Source organism: Toxotes jaculatrix, chromosome 11 (genome assembly GCF_017976425.1).
Source record: "Toxotes jaculatrix isolate fToxJac2 chromosome 11, fToxJac2.pri, whole genome shotgun sequence".
In the NCBI taxonomy this organism is placed as follows: Eukaryota; Metazoa; Chordata; class Actinopteri; family Toxotidae; genus Toxotes; species Toxotes jaculatrix.
The window spans coordinates 18,868,365-18,891,856 of NC_054404.1; the positions used below are offsets into that span (position 1 = coordinate 18,868,365).

General features: G+C 42.8%; 2 protein-coding genes across 6 annotated transcripts; one reads left to right on the forward strand and one right to left on the reverse strand.

Moving 5' to 3' along the window:
- Window positions 1–371: 371 nt before the first annotated feature.
- mlh1 (mutL homolog 1, colon cancer, nonpolyposis type 2 (E. coli)) lies at window positions 372–6,344 on the reverse strand. The gene is made up of 19 exons (XM_041050606.1): window positions 6,090–6,344; window positions 5,708–5,798; window positions 5,017–5,115; window positions 4,856–4,929; window positions 4,642–4,714; window positions 4,464–4,555; window positions 4,314–4,356; window positions 3,987–4,075; window positions 3,772–3,884; window positions 3,591–3,684; window positions 3,332–3,485; window positions 2,876–3,213; window positions 1,742–1,884; window positions 1,542–1,650; window positions 1,396–1,459; window positions 1,164–1,328; window positions 987–1,079; window positions 785–895; window positions 372–647 (listed from the first exon to the last, which is right to left on the reverse strand). Exons 1-19 carry the CDS (start codon window positions 6,194–6,196, stop codon window positions 492–494), a joined length of 2,208 nt encoding a protein of 735 aa, XP_040906540.1. The 5' UTR covers window positions 6,197–6,344; the 3' UTR covers window positions 372–491.
- Window positions 6,345–13,846: 7,502 nt separating this feature from the next.
- On the forward strand, window positions 13,847–22,779 carry fam83ha (family with sequence similarity 83 member Ha). Of its 5 annotated transcripts, XM_041049898.1 has the most exons (7): window positions 13,851–14,113; window positions 15,145–15,596; window positions 15,712–15,876; window positions 17,067–17,191; window positions 17,384–20,861; window positions 20,892–21,608; window positions 21,706–22,779. In XM_041049898.1, the coding sequence occupies exons 2-7, from the start codon at window positions 15,153–15,155 to the stop codon at window positions 21,715–21,717; spliced, it is 4,941 nt and encodes a 1,646-aa protein (XP_040905832.1). In that variant the 5' UTR covers window positions 13,851–14,113; window positions 15,145–15,152; the 3' UTR covers window positions 21,718–22,779. The 5 variants fall into 5 exon arrangements, with proteins under 5 accessions (XP_040905831.1, XP_040905828.1, XP_040905827.1 ...); XM_041049894.1 differs by having other exon boundaries at window positions 13,849–14,113; window positions 15,135–15,596; window positions 17,384–21,608; XM_041049893.1 differs by having other exon boundaries at window positions 13,849–14,113; window positions 17,384–21,608.
- The last annotated feature ends 713 nt before the right edge of the window (window positions 22,780–23,492 follow it).

Consider the following 23,492-nt stretch of genomic DNA (forward strand, 5'->3'; position numbering starts at 1 on the left):
CTGTGACTGAAATAAAGACAGAGGCACAATGAGGAACATCTATGCCACAGCAGAAATCATGGAAACAGTCTTGGAAGTGGAGGTTTTACGTTATTTCACACTGAGCTGTGATCCGTCCCCACTGCACGTCTCTGAGTGACAGGGTAGAAATGTAGAAGTTATAAAAGTCAAGCCTGTGTGTTGGCACAGTTCAGGTATTGTTATAGGACTCGTGACTCCTTTCTATTTTTCCTGGCTGCATGTCCCAAATCTTTACTTTTAGAAAACCATGTGAAGCCTTGGCTCTTTTGGCGATTGGCCATTCAGAACAGGAACTTCCTGTGACAGAGCAGAGCCTTTCAAACATCATGGTGTATGGTTTTTCCACTCATAAAGTCAAACACCTGAAGTTTTATTTCTTAGTATTTATTTACAGCAGAAATGTTACAGGAAATATAAAAATGAGCAGCATGTGGGGTTGTGTTTTTTTCAGTCAGATTTGATGATTGAATTCAGCATCTCTCAAACACTTTATAGAGATCAGGCAGGTTGGCGATCTGCAGCACCGTGCCATCTTCGCTGAACTTCTTCGGAGGACTGAAGAGCGTTCGGAAAGCTTTGAAGATGATGTGCTCCACTTTCCAACGCCACGAGTTCCCCTCACCACCCTGAAACAAACAATACATGTTTATCTATTCAGGTTCTTTTGTGTGTGTGTGTGTGTGTGTGTGTGTGTGTGTGTGTGTGTGATTAATGCATGGTGTAAGGAACTGTAGAAGTTGTTAAAATGCGTTAAACATGACACCTGTTCCTCTCCAGGCTCAGCCTCCAGGATGTACTGCTTCCTGATGGAGTAGAACATGCTGCACTCCTTACTGAAGTCTCTGAAGCACTCCTTCTCATCGTCCCAGTTCACCTGCACACACACCATCACCCGGCAAAAGCCTTCAAGATACACTTTACATTTCCAGAATCATAACTGAGACAGAGACGAACAAGGGCTTCACCTCAGTGGCCAGGCGCAGGATGAACATGGGGAGACCTTCCATGACAGGAGTGTACTTGTCGAGCAGCAGTGGCAGTCCTGTCAGATTTCCTTCCTACAACACATGAAGCTCGATTTTACAACGTGGCAAACGCTGGCAGCATGTTGGGCTGTTGCGGAAATTACGCAGGAACCTGACCTGATCTATCTCCATGGAGAAGTAGTCCTCCAGCATCTCAGCTTTCTTCTTCAGGAAGTCCACTATGTACTGCGCCAGGCCTTCTTTGGGCCCGTCCTCTTCGGTCCAGCCACTCTCCTCACAGTCCAGAGCCAACATGGCCAGATCATAGAGCGGAGCTGGAGTCTGAGTGCACATCATCAGTCATATACTCAGTATCCTTCCAATCATTCACAAGCTAGGCTTTACTTACCGACAGTCTCAGCACGCCGAAGTTCCCAAAGTCGTAGATGAGTATTTGGTAGAAAAGCTCCTGGCTGTAAGCACAAAGACTGAAGTGAGACGTGAGGCACCAGGCTGAAACGACTGGATGTGACCTGTGTGTTTCCTGACACTGACCTGAGCTTGGTGGTGTTGAGCAGGTACAGTTTGGTGTGATGTTGGATCAGAGTCCACTGGGGATTGACGCAGCCCACAAACGAGTGCTTCTGCAGCATTTCCTGAAGACCTGAAGAAAACATATACACACTCACTCAAAACAGGACAACTGTGTGGACGAGTAAGCTGATCTGCTGATAGATGAGACACGTTTTGTTTACCTTTGTGTGTGTTCTCAGTGGTCTCTGTCCTCAGCTCTTTGATGCTGGTCAGTTTTATGACTCGTCTCTTCGCCGTGGCTGCAGCCGTCAGGTCCTCTTCTTCCTCTTCTTCTTCCTCCTGCTGCTCTTTCCTCGGCCGCTTCCTGGCACACGCACACACTGCTGTCACACCTCCTGCCTACAGTGCACTCTGCATGTTTACAGACACTTGTCTCCTCAAGATAATAACGATAATATTAATTCACATCAGCTTACAGTGGGCGCACTTTAAGACTTAATGGGCTGTGAAAATGTTTACACACTTTATCACTCACTCAATAAGTGACAGACATTTTTGTTTTGCCATTAATAACTCGACAGTTTAGGGCTGGGTGGATTATTTTTTTCAGCCACATGGGGGCAGAGGAAATCCACAATCTGATGAGTATAATTTTGCCACACTTGATCATTTAAGTTGTAATAACTAGTTTAGCATTAAATTGCCAGCAGATACTGATCAGAATTCATTTAGAGCTGTTTTTCTGACCATATGATGAATGTAACTTCAATATTCAACCGCTCTTTTTGGTTTCTACCAACTGCTCCTTTATTTTGCCCTCTGGTGCTGGACAGGTCTTGATCTCTGGATTTATCAGTACCTGGATTATTGAGAGCAGTGAGACTGAACCACAGAGTAAAAGTTTGTTTGCTGTAAAGCCAAAATAATGAGCTAATCAAAGCTCATCTTTAAAACTATATAGAATAAATAAATATGATGATGATGATGATAGGTGGTGCTTTGAAACAAGTCACACCCATGCACCTCAAACCTTTCAAACTGAAAATTCATTAAAGGTCAGTAGAAGAGAAACACCAGCTGGATACAGGAGTTACTGACTGACCCAGAGGAGGACGACATGTTTGTTTGTATTCTTCTTCTTCTTTCTCTTACTGAACTCATTTGCTGCAGGTTAATGTGCAGATTTGATCCTCACACCACAGGATCACGTCACACATCAAGACCTGTCCTGATGTGACTTCCCGTCTGGATTACTCATGATGGCACTGACTGAGTGTTTCATCCTCTGCTGAGCTCTGACTCACCCAGACGACTGTCGCTCTGCTGTGATTCAGTTTTGTAAAGAAGTCAATCACCTTTGAACATCATGAGCCCCAACGCCACTTTCTCCCTCGCCCTTCGACACCTCTGCCTCCTGCTGATCCAAAGCCTCCAGCATATCTGCATCAGCCGCCTCATCCAGCTCTGCACAGTCAGGCTGGGCGGTTGTGGACGCGGCCTCTTTGCTGCTGGGACCAGCCCGTTCTGCGTCAGGAGGCGGCTTCTCTTTGGGCTGGAGGAAGGCGTCCAGCTTCTGAGCTCGACAGTCGGTCCTCACCATCTGATGAGCGTAGACTCTCTCAGTGGAATCTGCTGCGGCGCTGGAGGACTTGACCTCGGTGCCGCCTGAGACTGACAGCCCTGGCAGCAACGTCTGCACAAAGGGACAGTGTGTGAGTCTTGTTGCCATAACAAGAAACTGGAGATCTTACCAGCTGCTGTTGTGACAGTGCCAACATATTCACAGAAACAGTGAATGAGTCATTTCCTACCTGAGTGAAATAGGTCCGTGAGGAGTTGGAGCCCAGCAGTTTGCTCTCGATGTGCTTCTGAACGCTCTCGATGACGCTGTCTTCATGTAAGAAGTGCACCTCGTGTTTTGTGGGGTGAACGTTCACATCTACATTCTGCGAGGCGATCTCTAAGCTGCGGGGGGAGGGAGGAGGGGGGTGATCAGAAAGCATCAGTGAATGTGAGATGAATTTAATCATGACAGAATCCATGACGGGAAACAAATGCACATTTAGTCACCTGAGGTAAAGAAATGGATGCGTGTTCTTGGGAAGGTACGCGGCGTAAACTGTCTCGATCGCCTTCTTCAAAGCGCTCGACTCCACCAGACGATCTGAGACATCACAGATCACCAACTCCGTTAGAACAACGCGCTAAGAGGATTAGATGGTCTTCACAGTAACTTTTTGGCAGTACGTACGGTTGATGAAGAGGACCATGATGCATTTCTTGACTGAGTAGTTTGCGTTTGAGATGTAGCCTTTCATCTTATAAGCGAGCTTCTGATCCTCGCAGCCAACTTCGATCAGCTCCCTGGGAACATAGCACAGAGTCACTGCAGCGTAAAGGTGATAAGAGATCAACTGCAGAGAGCATCAAAGCAACATTTTTTTTTCTTTCTTGGTTGATTAATACCTGCTGACTGCATTGCCAAACACTCCCCGAATATTATCCACTACAGATGCGTTGGGTAGAGTCCTCACGTCTGCCACAGTCTCTCCTTGCTGGAAAAGGAAGAGAAGAGTTATAAAAACAGACCATTAATAATGCTGTGCTTTAAGCAAAGAGAAAGAAAAAAAAATCTTTGTAGTCTTGTCAGATTTTTTGTCTCAAGGGAAGCTTAAACAGAAACGTAGTGACAGAGTGATTAGTATTTTAGAGTCAGTCATGGTCACCTTTCCTCCTCTACCCTACGATAACTTTGTGCTTGAATCAAAAAAAAAAAAAAAAAGCACATCTCACCTTTTTGACAGAAAAACTTTTTCCTGAATTGTGTATGGCGTACCTTCAAAACAACAACAAGATACCACTGAATACAGACAAGGAGAAAATCCCAACACAGTGATATTCACAAAAGAAGAAGTTGCAAGACACAAGAGATGAAGCCCAGACCTGCTGACCACCTCTACGATCCTGGAGTACTCATCACTGGGACTCTTTAAAGCTTTCCTCCTGGTGGACACATTATAGAACAGGTCCTCCACCTGCAGACAGGAAGAGCAAACTATTCAAAGTCTCTGAGCGTCCATGAACTTCGCTCAGTAAGACGTGATGTGTTCAATGAACTCACGAGAATCTGTGTTCCTTGGTTGCCAGCACATGGTTTGGGAGGACCCTTCAGTTTGCCGTCGCTGTAATTGGCTCTGTTTGAGAACGGAGTAAGAGAACACATCCATTACAAGACCTCCGTCCTGGTTACTTCATATCTGTTATTATATGTACACAAAATCTTGAAGGAGGCAAGAAAGCAGATGAGTGAGCCATAATTTTAAATGTTATCATACCTGTAGGCGCATTTGGCATCAGCTGTCTTGGTCGTTATGGTCACATGTGCAACGTGACTTATACTAGCAAGGGCCTGCAACCAAGAACACAGAAAACGAAATGTGTGTCAGCATTTAATACCTCGAAGGCTAATGATGCTCCAGAGCTCACGGCTGCTCACCTCTCCTCTAAACCCGTAGGTTGCTATAGCTGAGAGGTCCTCAAAGGTCTGAAGTTTGCTGGTGGTAAAACGCTCGCAAACGATTTCCATATCTTCTTTCTGCGTCAGTGAAAGAAAGATTCGTCAGCAATCAGAGGCCTCCCAGGGGCAGGAGAGACCACAATACCCTAAACTTGCAGGGAGACCAGACCCTTTATTAGAGTGGACACACTGTCCACTCTGTCTGTCTGTTATGACTTGTCTTGTTGTTTCAGTAGTCACTGACTGATTTCTGCAGATGTGTCAGCTGCACATTCAGCTGGCACATCTGCTGTTTTTTGTTTTTCATTCTGAGTTAAACTGTAGAGACTGTTGTGCGTGAAAATCCCAGGAGATCAGCAGATTCAGAGACACTCAAACCAGCCTGTCAGAGACCAGCAATCATGCCACGGCCACTAAGATCATCATTTTTTATGTTTCTGATGTTTGATATGAACATTAACTGAATCCTGTATCTGCAGGATTTCACACACTGCACTGCTGCCACATGATTGGCTGATACCTGCATGAATAAACAGGTGTTCCTGCTCGGTGAGTGTAATTCTTCAGATGGATGATAAAGAAACAGACGAAGCCAGAAGCCATAAAGTTTTGATTCTCCATTTGAAAAGGAAACTTTCACAGCCTCCCCTCCAAAAGTAGAGTCACCCACCCTGATGCCGGTGCCGTTGTCCTGAATCTGCAGGAGCTTCAGTCCGCCGTCCTTCACTGTCACCTGGATGCTGCTGGACTTGGCATCTAAGCTGTAACGTTTTTAAAGCACAACCTGCAGTTATTATACAGCCATGTTCCCTCTGAGAGGACATATCCGGTCAGTTCTCCCTGTCACACGATGTTACAGGTGTAACATCCTGTTACCATGATACAGGTGTCGATAAGCTTCTCTGCCACAAGCGTAATGTAAACAATAGCGGCTCCTCCCACGTCTTATCCCTTTTATTGGTTCCAGTGCTGGTTATTTAAGCCAGCAGTCGAACACCTAACATGAGCTAACTTTATTAAAAATGAACTGTATCGGGTAGCTGCTCAATTACCAGTTTTCAATCATTTCTTTGACGGCGTTGGCAGGACGCTGGATAACTTCTCCTGCAGCAATGCGGTTGACAACAGTCTCGTCGAGCCTCCGGATGATTCCCGCCATGTTCAGAGAGCTGCTGACCTGGTTTCAGAGTAGTTAAACAGCAGATAGTAGCTGTGAATGCACATACACATGGAAGAAAAGGTAAATATTTACGCTGAACTGTCGCATCTCAACTGAAGAAGCAGAGAAGTGAATGGGAGCAGAGCTGGGTAAATGAAGAGGTCTCACTCTCTCTGAATGTCAGTGTACAGCGAAAGCCATTATTTCTGTCATTCGCTACCTTTAACCGCTGTAGAGGAATTGTTTAAAAAGTTAAACTACTCTTCTGAGCCTCAGACAAAGCTGAAAGCGCATCAACTTTATCGTTTTAAGTACTGCGTGGTTGTTGCTATAAAACAAATTTTGTTTCAGGTACTCTCTTCTCGCGATCAAGTGATCCATCCTGTCATGTATACACAATCTTCGATGACACAGCGCGGGGAGAAAATTTGGGGGCGGGGCCTGCGTCCTGTCGCAGGAGGACGTCATTCGTTGAAAGTCTTCTTCTCTGGTAAATATTTTGGAGCATTGTAGCTTCTAAAAACAGTACAGCGCCTCAAAACGATTGATCAATAATGTTCTCCACGTTGTCAAAAAGCAAAAGGTATAATTGGTCATTTCCATTAATATGTTCTTTGTATATATACGTTATACAGTATGATATAATAATACGCTTACTATTCCTGTTGTTGAATAATATAATAATAAACACACTGATCTGTTAATATTTCTCATTATTGTAATTTTACTGTTGCATTTTTACAAAGGACTGATAATACATTGACACGCGTGTGTGTGTGTGTGTGTGTGTGTGTGTGTGTGTGTGTGTGTGTGTGTGTCTTGTCCCAGGCTGGAATGTACCATTTTTAAGTGGCTACTTTTGTAATTATGCAGAGTAATGAGATAAAGTGAATTGTCCCCATGGGCAAGGTGTCTTTTTTTCCTCTACAAAAAGGTTAGAGGTCAGAATCGATTACAGGTACTTGTCCTAACAACTATGTCTGCTAATAGGCAGCAAACTGTTGTGCAACTACATGGCACAGAGCCTGTCAATCAGCAACTACACATTTATATACTGTACTAACAGTTAAGCAATGAAAAAAGAATTCATCTTTGTTCAGATGTTATCTATGTTTTTACTGTCTCCTTCATTCCAGAGCTTCTGAATGTGCATAGTGTTTAACATTAACACAATGAAAAGTCCAAATTCCAGGTGCATTAATCTATAGCCACAACATTCCAACAAAATCCATTGGATGTAAATTTGTTTAACTTAAACCAGAGTATTTAACCCATGATGGCAGGATCTCCACAGACTACTGTCTAGCGTACGGGCAAAGATGATTACTATTTAAAAACCTGTGCGTAAAAAATATGAAAGATTATTGGTGAAGTGTTAAGGCAGTTTTGGTTTTCACAGTTTTCCCTTTCTCTGCACATTCACTTGTGAGGGATTCACTCTAATCTTCAACTGTGCACAGAGTTGGCCAGACCACGTGTGTCTGCATTCCTCACAGAGCCATTGTCTTTTGGGGGGGACGTCAGTTTCTTATCAGCAGAACTGTGGTGGTCCAAAATCCACAATCTGCAAAAGTCTGCTCTTAGAGATATTTTATGAGGATGTTTTTTTTTTTTTTTTTTTTTAATGAAAACTAATCTACACTGAACTTATCCTCTCTGATTGTTACAGTAGGTGCCAAAATCATGTTGCTAGGCTGCTAAACTGTGGCCTCGGGCAAGATGACCTCAGCAGAATAAAATGCTGTGAGTAGGCTGTCCGGGGAGTGGCGCTGTTAGGATACCATGACCAGGCAGAGTGTCTCAATGCAGTCCAACCTGAACTTAGTTCTGGCTAAATGAGAGCTGTCAGAGGATCACATTATCCTCAAGCACCCGCATGAAGAAAACAAATAAACCAATGACAGCAAGTGAAAAATAAATGAGCTGAGTTCTACCAGTCTATATGGGAAAGTTAATCCACCATTTTTGACTCAATATTTGTGTTGTATTTGAAAATGAAACAAAATCTAGAAATTTATTGTGTGCATTTGAGAAAGCATGGAGATTTTAGTTTATATGATTCCACCATCCATCTTTTATGTATTCTTTTATATACTTTTAAAATATAGGCAGATTTGTAAGCACTTATCGCCCCTTAGAAAGCAGCTGTGTGTTTTTTAGGGTCTCTGGACCTGAATTGTTGGAGCTGGGTTATAAGGCTCCACTAGACAAGGTGAAAATGAAAACAGACAAATAAAAGACTAAATGCATCAGTTGAACAAAACAGTATGTTACCTAAACTTCATCAGACACATGAATGCTGGTTTTTGAAGCTCAAAGGGTGAGAAACAGACTAAGCCCCCTCGCTCCTGCACTAACATCAGATTTCTGACCTCATCATTTTTTCCCCCATAATCTACATCACATTTCAGACAGAAGTATGAGCTCTCCACCTGGAAACTCTAACTTGGCACAGTTCAGCAGTTCAAGTTCAGCAGCTTGTCCTGCCCTTTGAGCCTGTGCCAGCGCGTCTTCAGAGCCACGAACAAGCTAACCACAGCAGACGCAAACACAGACCACAAAGTAAATGGCACAACCTGAAAGGTCATTGCAAGTATGAAAAGAAGTCAGCTTGGTACTGAAAAACAAGTGGCAGGTATGTGATAAATGGATGTGCTGGTTTGTCACATCTGTTCCTTCGGTTTGTGTTGGCTCCTTTTACTGCTGAACCACAGGGTTTCACTGAGAAAGACTTCACTGACTTTATGACTTTTACCGATTGCAGGTGTTTGCTAAACCTCACTGTGGCATAATGGATCCCCCCCGCCCCCTTAGACTGAGGGAAAATGATGGCCATTGTTGTGTCTCTGCATCTAAGATGTATTGAGGGGATATGATGTCTGTCCTGAGAAGTGTGTCCCTGACTCAATGCAGGACATTCCAGTATGAGCTGGAGCTGCAGGATGTGCAACAGGATACAATACAATAGAGCTGGAAAAAAAATCAGGCAAGTAAAAAAAAAAAGTTGATGTAAGCAAGACAACGTTGCAAAATGTAAATCACAGTTGCTGTTCCCTGTTTTTCATCTTTTCTTCCATCAGGCAGCAGTCATGACGTCATTGCGGGCAGATATTCTCCATCTAGTCTGAGTAAATTTGCTCTCAGAAAGGATGAAACTGTAAACATTGTTTTATGGGGTCCTTCAACCAGCTACAGTCTGGGTGGGGTCAGAACTGGTGAATCTCTCAGATCACTAAAGGCATCATTCACCTTTTTCTACTGCTGCTCTCACATTTTCTGTATCTAATATGGAGCCACTGAAACTCAGCTGTTTGAAAGAGCTGCCACTCCTGTAGCGACCTGCCACCTTCAGTGACAGGCACACACAAGCATGCAAGATAATGTGATTGTGCATATTCTTGTAGATACACACAAGCATGCATGCATACATATGTGTGCATAGAACAGAAAGGTAAAATTCATCAAGAGGATTTAGTAATAGAGAAAAATAGAGTCCTGGTGCAAATCTTTTGAAACAACCCCCAGATAGACTCCTACATATGCAAATCCTGTCAATGAGCAAAATGACAGTCAAATTAGAAACAAATACACACCTGCTGCTGAGTAGTACATCTTTCAGTGTAAACTGAGGTCAGGCTCTCATCATGGCCTCCAAATACAGGTTAAAACAGAGGTGCCCATTCAAATGCACCTTAGCTAAAACAAAACCTGGGACCATTCCACACCTTCATGTGTGTCTGTAGATTCCACATTGACAATAACCCGTGCTTTTGTCTCACCTGTGTGTTTATGTCTGCTTTTCTCTCCACCAGTGAGGTGATGATCTCAGGGTGAACACCCTCGGGCCCCTCTGACAAAACTGACGAGGGATCACTGCCATCGAGCCCAGTGGTGGCGTGGGAGTGGGGACCTGAAACATGTACACTATCTCTTAGAGACACAATATGTTGTAGGAATACAATCACCTGTGGAATTTGTCATGGCCTCTCCAAGTGACAAATATAGACGAGCATGTCTTTCCTCTAATGGTAAGGACGGCCTCTCACCCATTCTAAATGTAAAATCATGTCAAATTAAATGTAAAATTAAATTCAAAGTAAAATTATAGGAGTTCTCCTCTAGGTGATTTATGTCCAAGAATCGTCTCAGCTGAATCACAGGTAGGTAATGAACTTGTGGACTATGTGTGAAGGCCAGTCATCAGACCAGTCCAAGAGTAACGACATGCTCATTTGTAACTGTGCTAATTTGTCATCCTCTTAATTCCACCTTTATCAGCTCTGTAGGCGAGCCTGATCTCACCTCCTTGAGAACTGCTGAGACTTCCTGTGCCTCCGTCAAACCCTGCATCCAGAAATGGACACTGCAGCTGCTGCTCTTCCTTTTTCCTTTGTTTTCTCATGCTCTTCCTCATCCTACTCTCTCCTTATCAGCCTCACAAAAGCCCTGACACACGTTATAGACAAAATATGAACACATACTTTCCAAAGGAAAATAAAGCAGAATTAAAGGACTTTAAGAACAGCTGTCTGTGGTTCTGCTAATCAGATACAAATTTTCACATTTTTCCAAGACTACAGCCAAGCAAGCGGCTGAAAGCGAACACCAGCATGCTCACGGAGACAATGCTAACATGCTGGAGTTCACAAGATTTAATATTTATTATATATCTTGTTTACCATCTTAATGTATCATGGTAGCAAGCTAATCTAATATACATATATACATGATTACCACTAACACAAATTAAGGGTGAGGTTGATCTGAGTGTCATTAGCTTTGCATATTGTTCATGAACCAAATGAGTAAATTCATGAATGTCTGTAACAAATTTCACAGTCAGTAGGATCCATTATGAGAGGACCATAAATCTATGTACAATTTTTCATGCTAATCTATTCAACAATTGTCATTTCAGTTATTTTAATTTTTACTGAAGTAGTAGACAGGCCGACTGGCACTGTCATCGCTAGAGCCTTACAACTATCATGGGTAAAAACCATCTTTTTTTTTTTGCCTCCTGTTTGGACATGTGAGCGCCCACATAAAAAAAAAAAAGCTGCCAACACCTGTCCAACCCCACCCTGCTACTTTAATGTTCATCATGAAAGCATTTTGTGGTCAGCTATTGCTTTTAGGTCATACAGTTATTCTTCAGTTTCCTGTTTCCCTCCACTGTTGCTTCATCTAAGCCATCAGTTTATAATTCACAGTTCATATTCACACAACCAGCCACAATCAGTACTTAACATTTTTTATTAACTAACAGTGTGTTATCTACTGACCTCTTTCCAGCTGATACATGTGAGCCCAAGCCTCTCAGGTTGCATCTGCACTGGTGTGTAAGATGTTGATTATTCAGCAGGATTTATTCTTTATTACAATGCATGTGGCACAACATGGAACAGCCCTCAACTTGATCAAATGTGCTGTTTACAGAAAATATTATAAATCTGATACAAAGTAAATCAGTAAACCAGATTTACGAGGCCTTCATGTAGACACAGTTATCAGTTTAATTTAATCTACTCAGTTGCCTACCATTTGTTTACCTCGGGGGATACTGCGTCTTTGTTCCCTCGTGGCAGTAACGGTTCATTTTGACATTGTGTTATCACATAAATCATATCCGTTTGTATGTATGTTTGATTCATACATTCCTGGAGATGTTTTATGTAGGGGGGAGGGCTCCGGCTCCGATTCAGTGCTTGGCCAAGTTCATGTTTCATAATCAGAGCTGTCAGTCACAAAACCAAAAGGCTGGACACCAAATGTGTGTTTTTCTGCAAGCGAGGCGGGTTAACAGAGTGCAGAGGGTGAATGCGGCCCTTTGGTATGTAGTGTAGCAACTATCAATGAACTGAGCGAACATTCATTTTGATGTTTCTATTCCGACTGCTCCTCTGTGTGCCTTGGGTGGTGCCTGAAGGGAACAATAAGGGTTTGTCTTTGAGTCTTCACTTGAACAGCTCCGTTGCATCACTTCCTTTACTTTTCTTACATCAGACTGCATCCTGACCGGGGCTATTTTAGGTCTGAGTGTGGAGCAACCCATGAAGGAAAAACACTGTCTCTCTATCTCCCTCCTTTCAGGGTTTAACAAAACATGAGCTACGAGGTCCTATCTCGAAATCCCAGATGGCCTTCCTCCAACTTCGAAGCTGGGTTTTCACATTAGCACTCTCACTAAACCACAGCGCAATGATACATCACAGCCTGTTTGGTGAGGTAACATCACTTCAGTCTGTGCCCGTTACTGCAAATGGGGCAAGAAAATTGTTAATGAACCATGAAAAGAAACAAAAGACTGAATGTTGACAGAGGAAGTCTGGAAGCCCTCAGGCTTTGAGGCTTTGTCCTAGCCACCTTGTGATGGTTCGCTGTTTTGTTTGTGTTACTAGACTGCATCTCTATCAAAGGACAGGAGGGTAGTCTTTATAATAGTCATCTACTGCCTCTAATCCTCAACATAATAAGAAATCTGATAACACATGATGAGGTTTATTATTTTACCATCCAGGCATTTAAGCCTTAATGCCACACAAATTACACAATGCACACAATCACTTTCAAGAGGTTGGCTGCCTGATCCTCGGTGCTTTTCTGTTATTCAGTCATTTTATTAGACTTTACGTTCAAAATAAATTTCCTCATACAGTTTAACAGGCCGCCTGTAGCTTTATCTCCACCAATTACCATTACCACTGAAAATTCTATAACAGCCTACACGACTTAAAGTTAATCATCTATTGCTATTCATCTTCCTCAGCCAAATTTAATTACACTTAGGTATGGTTTCTTAATCCCTATAATTAGGTGCCACCCTTTTTCAGAATACTGTTCCATAAGTCACCATTTTCAAAAGGTTCATAAGCAGGGCTGGACTCACTGGTCAGGGAAGTCCCTAGGCAAAAATGAGTGATGGGCCCCTACTGACGACATAGTTTCTTTTCTTTGTGTGTATGTGTGTGTGTGAGTGCAAAAGTTAGTCATTTCTTTTTTTTTGTAATTTGACTAACCAAAATGTATCTAGGAATATGCCTCATGTAAGCAAAATTTAAACTCCAATGTTAGACATTTTAGATGTTAACTCTGCAAGACCTTAATATCTTAATTCAGGTATATTCTGCTTTAGCGCCACATATAACCATATATATCTACAATTAATCAGACCACTACAAAGTTGTTGCCACTCAGTTAACTTGGAGAGTTTGAGTCCCCCAAGAGTCTGAGACCCGGGGCAAGACTCATGGGTAATCCAGTTATGGCTTTATTACAGTTTTTTCTCAACATGGCAACCCTAATGACTGGCAATGGATGTAAAAAGAATCAGTAAATTATTAGTTAACCATCATCAAAGCCATTAATCAGAAAGGATGGCACCTTATAATAAGGCTGCCCATGAAGGGTTCATAAGGTCTAACTAATGAACAGTCCTGAGTGGTGAGTTCAAGGACCGGACAAACATTGTCTGATGCAACGTTTATTGGCCACTACTACGCAGTTAAGTTACAGGTGATAGCAGCAAATAGTGAGTCAGAGGACAGATAACAGATGTGCAGAGTGCAGCCGCCTCGGGACAGGCATGGGCATGGACACCGACACCGAGCCGTGAGCAGCAGAAGTGAACTAACCGTGTGTGGAGCTCCAGTTGAGGCGGGGCAACATATCGTCGACAGCAGTTTTTTTTTCCCCTGAGTGTGCTCTGTCTCAAACAGTCTCACCAACATGCCTCAAGCATGACAATAAACTGGTTTAGCTGGGTGACGGGGGAACAGCAATGTAAGACACAACTTTCGATAAGTCCCACCTGGACCAGAGGCACGACGCAAGCGTGGAGAAAAACATGGTGAAGAGGACCAGATGACTGGCTTCAAGTTGGACCGAAGACAGGCTTGAAGAGTAAATATCAGTGGGGTGAGATCTCTGAACAACATTAGGCTTAAAGTGTATTTATATGGACACGGAGTCTGACATATGGTGAGCGGCTACTGGCCTGTGCTCCTTTACCTAGTTCTTAAAAAAAAAAAAAAACATTCTGACATGTCAACTCGTTTTAGTGGGAAGAAAAAAGTTTGCACAGTTTTGGATTTAGATCCTCAGCACTGAAATACCGGTGCACAGAAAAAACTTTTAAGTCCGGAATTTATTCTGTTAAAACCAACGCGTTTTCTAATCCCGAGAAGTTTTTAGTGTTTTGCTGGGACCACGGTGTTTTCCCAATATATGTGTCTTTACATGAACTTGCAAATGGAGACTTTGGTTTTCGGCCAGAGGGAGGAGCCACACCCATAATCATCTATCCTGTGGTCAGATTCCATCGTCTCTCCTTCACTGTGCTTTCTTTTCTGCTGTAGTATTGTAACTGAGAGGATCCCTGTGGTAATGGCTCCATCTCATGTGTGGAATCTGACCTGAATGAGTTCAGCCTATTTGACTTTAGGTTTCTGGGTTAACATAGCTGTAGGGCTGGGTGTGAAGGCTGAAATATATATCACAATGTAATTGCAACAGTACTAGTATATTTTGGCAAGGCATGCAAACCCACAGGAAGCAGAGACACTGATTTTCAAAGCAGTGAACCTTGTTGTACTATGAAGCACTACATACGACCAAACACCTTTAACATTTCAAGTAAACTCTACAGTCATGGATTTTATTCTTTTTATTTGCTCGGAATTCATCATTTTGGATGATAGAAACTTTAGTAAAGTGACAACATGATGGGACCTCGTGACAATATAATAACTCTGAAATACAGTAAATGTTGATGTATAAACTTTGGGGCCACAGCTAATGACTGTTTACCCTGCTGCTTAATCATTTGGTCCGTAAACTGTCAGAAACTAAAATTTGTCTTTTTTTGTTTGAAAAGTACTATCTAACTAAAATTGATGTGTAGTTTGAAAATTATTCATACGTGTCTTCTTTTGCCCTGGTCTACCTAGACGACAGTATGGCACGTCGCTCTCAGTGTTCCTCTGCAGGGGACAACCCCCTGGACCCCAACTACCTCCCTCCTCACTATCGAGAAGAGTACCGCATAGCTATTGACGCACTGGTCGAGGAGGATTTGGAAGGATACTACAAGTTCCTCCAAAGAGCTGATGTGGTGGATTTCCTGTCCACACCTGAGATTCAGTATATTCAGAGCTCTGTTCAGGTCCCTCAGCAGGGCCACCACCCTGAACAACACTTCCTGGAGACCGGGGGAGACGGCTCCTCAGACACTTACTGGCCGATTCACTCTGACCTGGATGTCCCAGGTTTGGACCTTGGCTGGCCTCAGCTGCATCACTTCATTGGGCCCACAGAGGTAACCACTCTGGTCAACCCCCCTGAGCCTGACATGCCGAGTATCAAAGAGCAGGCCCGACGACTTATCAAGAATGCTCAGCAGGTCGGCCTTTCACTTTCTTTACAAACACACACTTCATGCCAAACCTAACTTTTAATTGTGAAAGCTGACACTTTTGTTTTCACTCTGGTTTTGTTTGTGGCTTTTACATTATCAGGTTGTTGCTGTGGTGATGGACATGTTTACAGATGTTGACATATTTGCGGAGCTTCTTAATGCTGCCATGAGGAGTGTTGCCGTCTACATCCTTTTAGACGAGCAGAATGCAGATCATTTCGTCAACATGGTGTCCAACTGCAGGGTCAATCTACAGAGCATTCAAGTGAGTACAAAATAATAAAATAAAGTTCCTTTAAAATAACAATAACATGTTTTGGTGCAGACATTGTATTATAAGCTGTATTATAATATTCAATACAAGAAACAAACTGGAAAAGGCAGACTGTGCATATAAATTACATTACATTTCTTTCCCTTCCCTTCAAATACCCACAGTCAATGCAGCCCCTTTTCTTTAAAAAACAAGAAAAGAGATACTTTAATATTCATTTCATTTTGACTAGAGTGAAATGATCCAACTAACAAGTAACAAGCCTGAGATAGTTTATCCCTCTGTGCCACAGACCTACAGAAAAACTCTTGAAAATGTTTAGACATTCCCACATACAGCGAGTTAAAACCTGCAGAGCCCAGCTTTGTTAGAATGTTAGAATAGATATTTGTTGCCTGTTGTAAAAGATTTACAGCTTCAGCAGAAATGAGTGGGCTTGGAGCTTTGAGTCACAGACAGGAAAGGGGAAGTCACAGAGTACTGAGGTACTGTTGCTGTTGGTCGTTTCACTGGATTTTTTTCACAGGAACATAAATATACAATACTAATCTTATCCTTTACCAGTCTTGCTTCATCCACATCAACCGAACAAAAGAAAAGCTCGGGTACTGTAGGTTCACCACAGCTGTTGCTAGAGGTGACTCCATCATACAAATACAGGAAACTTGCCAGTCTTTTCTTTCCGAACATCACATGACTGGCACACACTTCCAACTGACTTGACTGTTGGAAATGTGCTACATACTGTTATTAGAGAGTTACTGAACAAACAACAGTGAACAAGATATTTAATAACACCTTCATCTTGATTTGTCCAGTGACGGAAATCTTACATATGTGCCAATGGTGTTTTTTTCTTGTCATTTGTCATATATGTTGAAAGTTACATGATTGCTGCTGTGATTTACTGTGCATTCTTTATGCCTCTTGTGTGCACTTGTAACACTAGGCTTTGTTGTCTTTTGTATTTTCCCATTTATAGAAATCACAGTCAAGCTGCATATTACTGTAAAAGGGAACTGAAAATGCAGCCATTTCCTACCTCCTGATCCCTAAGTTGGCAGCAACAAGGCAATGCTGCCACCTAGCTTTGCTTGCAATTAAAAACACTAACACCACTAGATGTACTTCTTTGACTCAATATTCACCATTAATGTGTGATTTGTGTTTGTGTTTTGCAGTTTTTACGTGTGAGAACGGTGTCTGGCATCACATATCACTGCCGCTCAGGGAAATCCTTCAAAGGTCAGATGATGGATCGCTTCTTGCTGACAGACTGCAGGGCTGTGCTGAGTGGAAACTACAGGTGAAGCCATTTAAAACTGCCACAGAAAGCTAAACCTCTGCACCTCACAACACACATAAGACTAATACATTTGTATTGAGATATTTTATGAATGTAGTCAGGTTGCATCTGTTTGTATGAAAACACTGACACGAGTATACAGTGAATCAACAGCTTATATTTATTTCCATGTGTTGTCATGTTTTTGTCCAGCTTCATGTGGTCGTTTGAGAAGCTCCACCGCTGCATGGCACACCTTTTCCTGGGACAGCTTGTATCGACCTTTGATGAAGAGTTTCGGATTCTGTTTGCTCAGTCCCAACCGTTGTTGATTGAAAATGCGCTCGCTCCATTGGAAGATTTTGGCCTTTCACAGAAGACGCAGTACCCGAGTGACAGAACTTCACTGTTCAGAGACACCAGGAAATTTCTATCACTGGATACTGGTCATCCAGAGGATCGGGCGAGACATCCCTATGATGAACGTATGGATGTGGATTGGAGAATGATGCCTCTTAAAAGACAGGGATCCCTGCACGGCCCTTCAGATATGTACAGTAGATTTCCCTCCCAGCAAGCTCGCATGGATCCGTCTTTTGATCAGCTCCCCTCCAGGATATCCATCATGGAAAATCCTGCTTTCAAACGTCACAGTTATGCTGAAGGTGGTCATGGTAGACTCTCTTATCCGTTTCTGCAGCAGCAGGCAATGCCTGAGCCTGAGAACCAGGGAAGGCACTTTCTTAGGGGACAGCTGCCCTATCCATACCCCGGACCAGGACCAGAAGCAGATTATGGTGGCTATGACAAGATCTGGAGCCAAGACTGTCATTCAGCAGATCAATACTCTGAACATGGTTTACCACAAGAGATGCAGCCATCTGATAACTTTAACCCTGTGCTTAACTATTTATCATCTACCAGAAATGTGGACTTTGACCAGAGCTCAGAGAAATTACTGTCTGCAGATTTACCATTTAGTTCATCTCACCCGAGAAGACTGAGTTTAGGACAGCCATATGCCTGCCAAACCTCTCCCACGCCCTCAGCTCCAACTGATCAGAAGCACTTTTTCCAGGATCCTAGCACTGACCGCAAGGATCCTACGGTGAAACGAGGGCTAAGAAACTGGAGGATTAGCTCATACCTCAGTGCATATGATAATCCAGGAGATGAAGGCCTCCCACTGGCACCTCCTCAGGCACAAGATCATTTTGAAGAGCCCTTACACCCCACACAGCAAACAGCACCAGGAATAGATTTATCAGTTCCTAAAATCCCTAATGTCAGAGAGTTTAAGATTCCTGCAGTACCCAGGGCAAGTCAGATGCCAGGTTATACCAAAACCACTGTACAGGACCAGCCAAAGAAGCTGCTTGATGAACCTGCTGCAGTGGCAGCAGAAACCAAAACTACACCGACACCTTCAGAATCATCATCCACAACTGAAGGAGAAAAGGTAGAGGAAGTAGAACAAAAAGAACCAAAAACCACTGTTCTTCGAAGGGAGGAGTCGTTTCGTAGGAAGTACAATGCTGCAGTTCCAAGGAGCTCCAGATTAAGATCCTCTCTGATATTCAGCTCTCTTGATCAGCAGAATGCTTCTCAAGATGCCAAAACTGCCCCAGGCCAACAGGATGAGGAAAGTGACAAAAATGAGGCAGAACCGGCAAAACTACCTTTTGTTGCACAGGTTTTAGCACAGAGGCGATCTGCTGCAAGAGAACCCTTTGAATGGAGTCGTTACATAAAGTCAGCAACAGAAACGTCCAGATCGGATGATGGAAGCAGTAAAGCAGATGATAAAGATCCATCAAAGGAAGAAAATTCAAAAGATCTTTCAGAAAACCTCGGGGTAGAGGGGTCATCAAAACCACCAGGTGTAGAGCAAACAAATTCTTCACCATCACTCCCCCGATCCAAGCCTTCTGAAGCTGAGCTGCCCAAAACTGATAGTACAATACAAGCACCCAAACCTCTGCTCAACACTCCATCGTATGTAGATATGAACGACCCTGATAAGAGGCTCATGTTTTTCAAAGAGTTGGCAGCAAAACGCAAAGCTGCTAAGGCTGCAGAGACCGAAAAGAGCAAAGACAAGGCTCCAATGAAACCACCAACTGATCTAAAGAACAGCGCCGCTGTTAAAAAGGAGGAACCTGATCCAAAAGAAGTGTCAGAAAAGATGGCTGATACTTCACCATCTGAGGGTTTAGCCAAAAAATTTTTTACTGCAGATGTTGCAGGGAAAACAGTAGCCACAGAAGCATCTGAGTCAGCCAGTCTGTCTTTAGAGGCCAGTGATAAGACTAACAAACAGGACAGCCTTGCCAAAAATGATCCCAGTACCTCTCAAAGCTGTAAAGAGGAACAAACCCGACTTTCAAATGATTCAGAGAAGAAAGAGCTGAAAACCAGCCAGTCAGAAACATCTCTGCCCGTTTCCTCTGAAACTAAATCTCAGACAGTTGAACCTCCTGGAGACCTAAATCTGTCAAAACCTGCTGTAAAAGAGAGTAGCCCAAGTCATCCACCTACACCAACAAATGCTCCCCCTGATAATGTTCCTTCTCCTGCACAAGGTACTGATGAAAGTGAAAGCCCAAACCATGATTCTACCTCAAAGGAGTCCAGTTCAGTTACTCCCATTTCAGTGGAGGTACCACTGTCTTCACATGGTGCATTGGATTCTAACACCCAAAATCCTGAATCAGCTCCGTTAGAAACCAGAATCTCGGAACCTGCTGCACCATCTGAACAACAGACTGGATCAGACTTGAGCTCTTCTAACGCATCGGTTCAAAGCTCTTCCCCTGATCAGATTCTGTCAGATTCTGGTTCACAGATCAGCCCAAGTCCTCTAACGTCTAGCTCTGCTCCTCTTTCCACTCCTGGAGAGACATTATCTTCTAACGTTACCCCAGAAGACTCCAGCCTATTCCCCTCTTCCAGCATAGTGTCTCCAGATTCTGATAAACCAGAAGCGCAGGATTCTGTCAGCCCCTCATCACCTGAGTCCTCCCAAGCAATTGATGAAATCTCTACAGAATCAGAGTCTGCCCAAGCTCATCTAGATCAGTTAGCATCATCTGAGACCGCTTCGACAGCGGACTCTGCACATGTGGAATCTAATCTTTCTCATGACGTGTGTGGTGCTAGTGCAGAATCAAACGAATCCTCATTACAGTCCACCACAAAGACAAACTCTGAAGAATCTTGTGCTCCCACACCTTCAGAAAAAGATGTATCTGAGTCAGAAAATAACTCTCTCCCAGAGGCCATTGCAAAGGAATCTGAGGTTCTTGGATCATCAAAGGATGTTAAAGCTGATAGCACACCTCCTTGTCTGAGCCCTTCCTCACCCAAGTCAAGTTTACCTGATGTATCTTATCTGGAAAATTCTGCCTCCAGACCTGATCAAACTGAGACTGTTAATCTCCACGCCCCGCCTGAGCATACCCCATCAGAAACATGCTCTCCTTTAAGCACAGACGTTACTCCAAATTCTCCCCAGTCCGCTACAACTGCCTCACCACAAGATACACTAACACAAGCTACCCCACCCTCTGAGCTTAACCTGACAGGATCCGTCACTCTTACTCCTGTTGAAACAGTATCGTGTTTTTCTCCTCTGACTGAGTCTGTTGGATCAGTTTTGTCCCTTGAGGCTGAAAAAACAGAAACCAACATGTCGACATTATGCATCCCCTCAGATGCACCCTCTCCTCCAGAGGAGATTACAACAGACTCAGACAAAAATCCAGTGCTGCCATCGACGGAAGCTTCAAGCCCAACTGAGCCTACCTCAAAAATCCCAACAGAGCCTGATGTGCCATGCAAAACACCCGAATCTGTGACTTCTGAAAGCCAACCTTCAGAGCCACCGGTACTTCCTAAAAATAGTAACATAGACCATCAGACTGAAGCAAACAAAGAGCCTGAAATCCCCAACCCTGCCGAGAAAAAGCCTGAGGATACTGAGGCCACAAATAAGGTAAATAAAAGTACTACGCAGGAATCTGTCAGTAGTGAGAAAACAAATGACCTAGTAAGGCAAAATAGCTGCTCCGAATCAGCTGAGATCACATCAGATGAAGCCGTTCCTCTATCACCACAGTCCAAGCAGCCAAAATCAAGCCAGTCTCGCTACCACTCTTCAACAGCCAACGTGCTCTCAAGCAGCAACCTCAGAGACGATACAAAGCTGCTTCTCGAGCAGATTTCTGCCCACAGCCAGAGCAGGAACGAGGCTACCAAAGAGTCTCCCGTCACTGATGACGAGAAAGAAGATAAACAAGACAAAAATGCCAAAAGGGAGAAAGAAAGAGGGATGAGGTCACTGGGCAGAGTGCAGCCTAAGTCTACGCAGGAGAAGGAGAAGCTGTTGGAGAGGATCCAGAGCATGAGGAAGGAGAAGAAAGTTTACAGTCGATTTGAGGTATGAACACATATAACACCACACGTTTCTGTCAGCTGTTTAAATGCACGTGTTCGCCTCTGTGATAAATCGTCTTGTGTCTCTGCTGCTTTCACAGATGGCACCTTAACCGGTATTCAAAGAATGTGAGAGAATAAACAGTGCGTACAGTAAGTGTAGAAAGAAGGTGAACTAAAGTAAAAAGTTTGAGTGATGTGAAAGGAGCACGAACCTGTTACCCAACCACATGTGCCATGTTCAGCAAAGGGCTTCTTCTTGGTGTGTGAATCACCAAGTGGCATACCGGTGTGAAACGCACATGGACTGAGATTATGTGTGTATCAAATATGTTTTTACTGACTGCATGGGTAAAGTGCAATGTGTGCAACATATTTTTTTTTTCCCACAATGATGCCTGTCCTTGCCTTTTTTCTGAAAAGCACAGACAGTCATTACATTAATGTCAGCTGGGTTTTTTTTTAGACAAAATGTGATGTGAAAGTGAGATAGACAATTTAAAGTAGTCTGAGTTTGTTACCTGTAATATACTGTAGTTTGTATTATAGTATTTCACAGTCATGTTAAATAAAAGATGTTGATTATTACATGTACACGCATTTGTGAAACAGGTGATGTAAATTCATATCCATGAAAGCCTGTTCTGATGTAAATAAGTTGCAACAAACCTGCGATTGAAACAGAACACCAGCTAAAACATACCTACAATATTACTGGGTAAATCATTGCACACCGTACAGTATGTAATGTCTGTTATAATAGGAGTCACTGATGTTTAATATCTTAAAGGGTCAGTTCAGTTCCAAATGATCCAAATCATCCAAAGTATTTTTACACAGTAAAATAAATTATTTTTATTTAGATGATTTGTGAAGCAAACGCATAAGTTAAAAATATGTTGCTTTTAAAGTGTTTAAATCTAATTTTTGTCTATCTAAAGCCAAAGAAATCTGAAATTATGGGGCTTGTGTGCTGCAACCAACCTTTGCAACCAAAAATTGCCTGACCTTGTAATTTTTAACTGAAAACTTGTCATACCTGTATAGTGGAACAAGAAATTCTGAAACATATCAATATGTAGAGTTGTTCTCACGAAGTTACACTTTTTATAAAGGATTTATGAAACCTGTCCTCAGCAATATTTGCCCTTTGTAAATAAAAGTTCTCAAAAGTGTTTTTTATGGTTCCTGTGTGCCTCATGTTGCCAAAATAAGTTACTTATAGAAGCTAACCTGGTTCAGTTAATTCAGTTAGGAAAGTGTCATTATTTACATATGTCATTTCGCAGCAGACATTTTGACTTTTCATAAAAGGAATTGATGCACAACACCAGGACTACCAGGATCTGTTTAGCTGCAAATATGACCAACTTGTACTTCATATAAAGTTATGTCATTTTGCCACAGATTTGGTCGTGTTTTGAAGTTGATTTCAAAATGTATCATGGTTATATCATATTGACTTACTTACCCAGTGATTCCCAAGATTACACAAGCCATCCCAACATCTCATGAGTGTCTCAACACAATGGCCTTTCCTCTAGCACCACCCTCAGGCCACAAATAAGAGTTCCTGCTGCACAAAGCCATGAACACTTTCCTGCTCATCAAAGGAGAAAAACTTATATAGGGTATAGACGTATAGGTCTTTCCTCTGGGGTTACCCTCTTTAAAAAAAAAAAACTTTCTGGCCTGTTTCAGGTAAGCATCTATCAGTAGCAAGCTTGCTTCCATTTTTCTTCCATCAGTTTTGTTTTCTAACGTGAAGTTAACATTTAACAGCTTCACAAGGCTGCTGGCACGCATCAGACTTTTGCTTTGATTACGTGATACATTTAGAATTAAAGCTTTTTTGACCTTCACACATTCATTAAGTTCTGAGATTGAG

What these genes read in the sequence shown, in the direction of transcription:
- fam83ha (XM_041049894.1), top strand. Translation starts at nt 15,153, where the DNA reads ATGGCACGTCGCTCTCAGTGTTCCTCTGCAGGGGACAACCCCCTGGAC. An exon ending in TCAATCTACAGAGCATTCAA is followed by an intron (nt 15,877 to 17,066) that starts GTGAGTACAAAA and finishes TGTGTTTTGCAG; the next exon opens with TTTTTACGTGTGAGAACGGT. An exon ending in GTGCTGAGTGGAAACTACAG is followed by an intron (nt 17,192 to 17,383) that starts GTGAAGCCATTT and finishes GTTTTTGTCCAG; the next exon opens with CTTCATGTGGTCGTTTGAGA.
- mlh1 (XM_041050606.1), bottom strand. Translation starts at nt 6,196, where the DNA reads ATGGCGGGAATCATCCGGAGGCTCGACGAGACTGTTGTCAACCGCATT. An exon ending in AAAGTTTTTCTGTCAAAAAG is followed by an intron (nt 4,076 to 4,313) that starts GTGAGATGTGCT and finishes TTCCTTTTCCAG; the next exon opens with CAAGGAGAGACTGTGGCAGA. An exon ending in TCCTGCGCCTGGCCACTGAG is followed by an intron (nt 896 to 986) that starts GTGAAGCCCTTG and finishes GTGTGTGTGCAG; the next exon opens with GTGAACTGGGACGATGAGAA.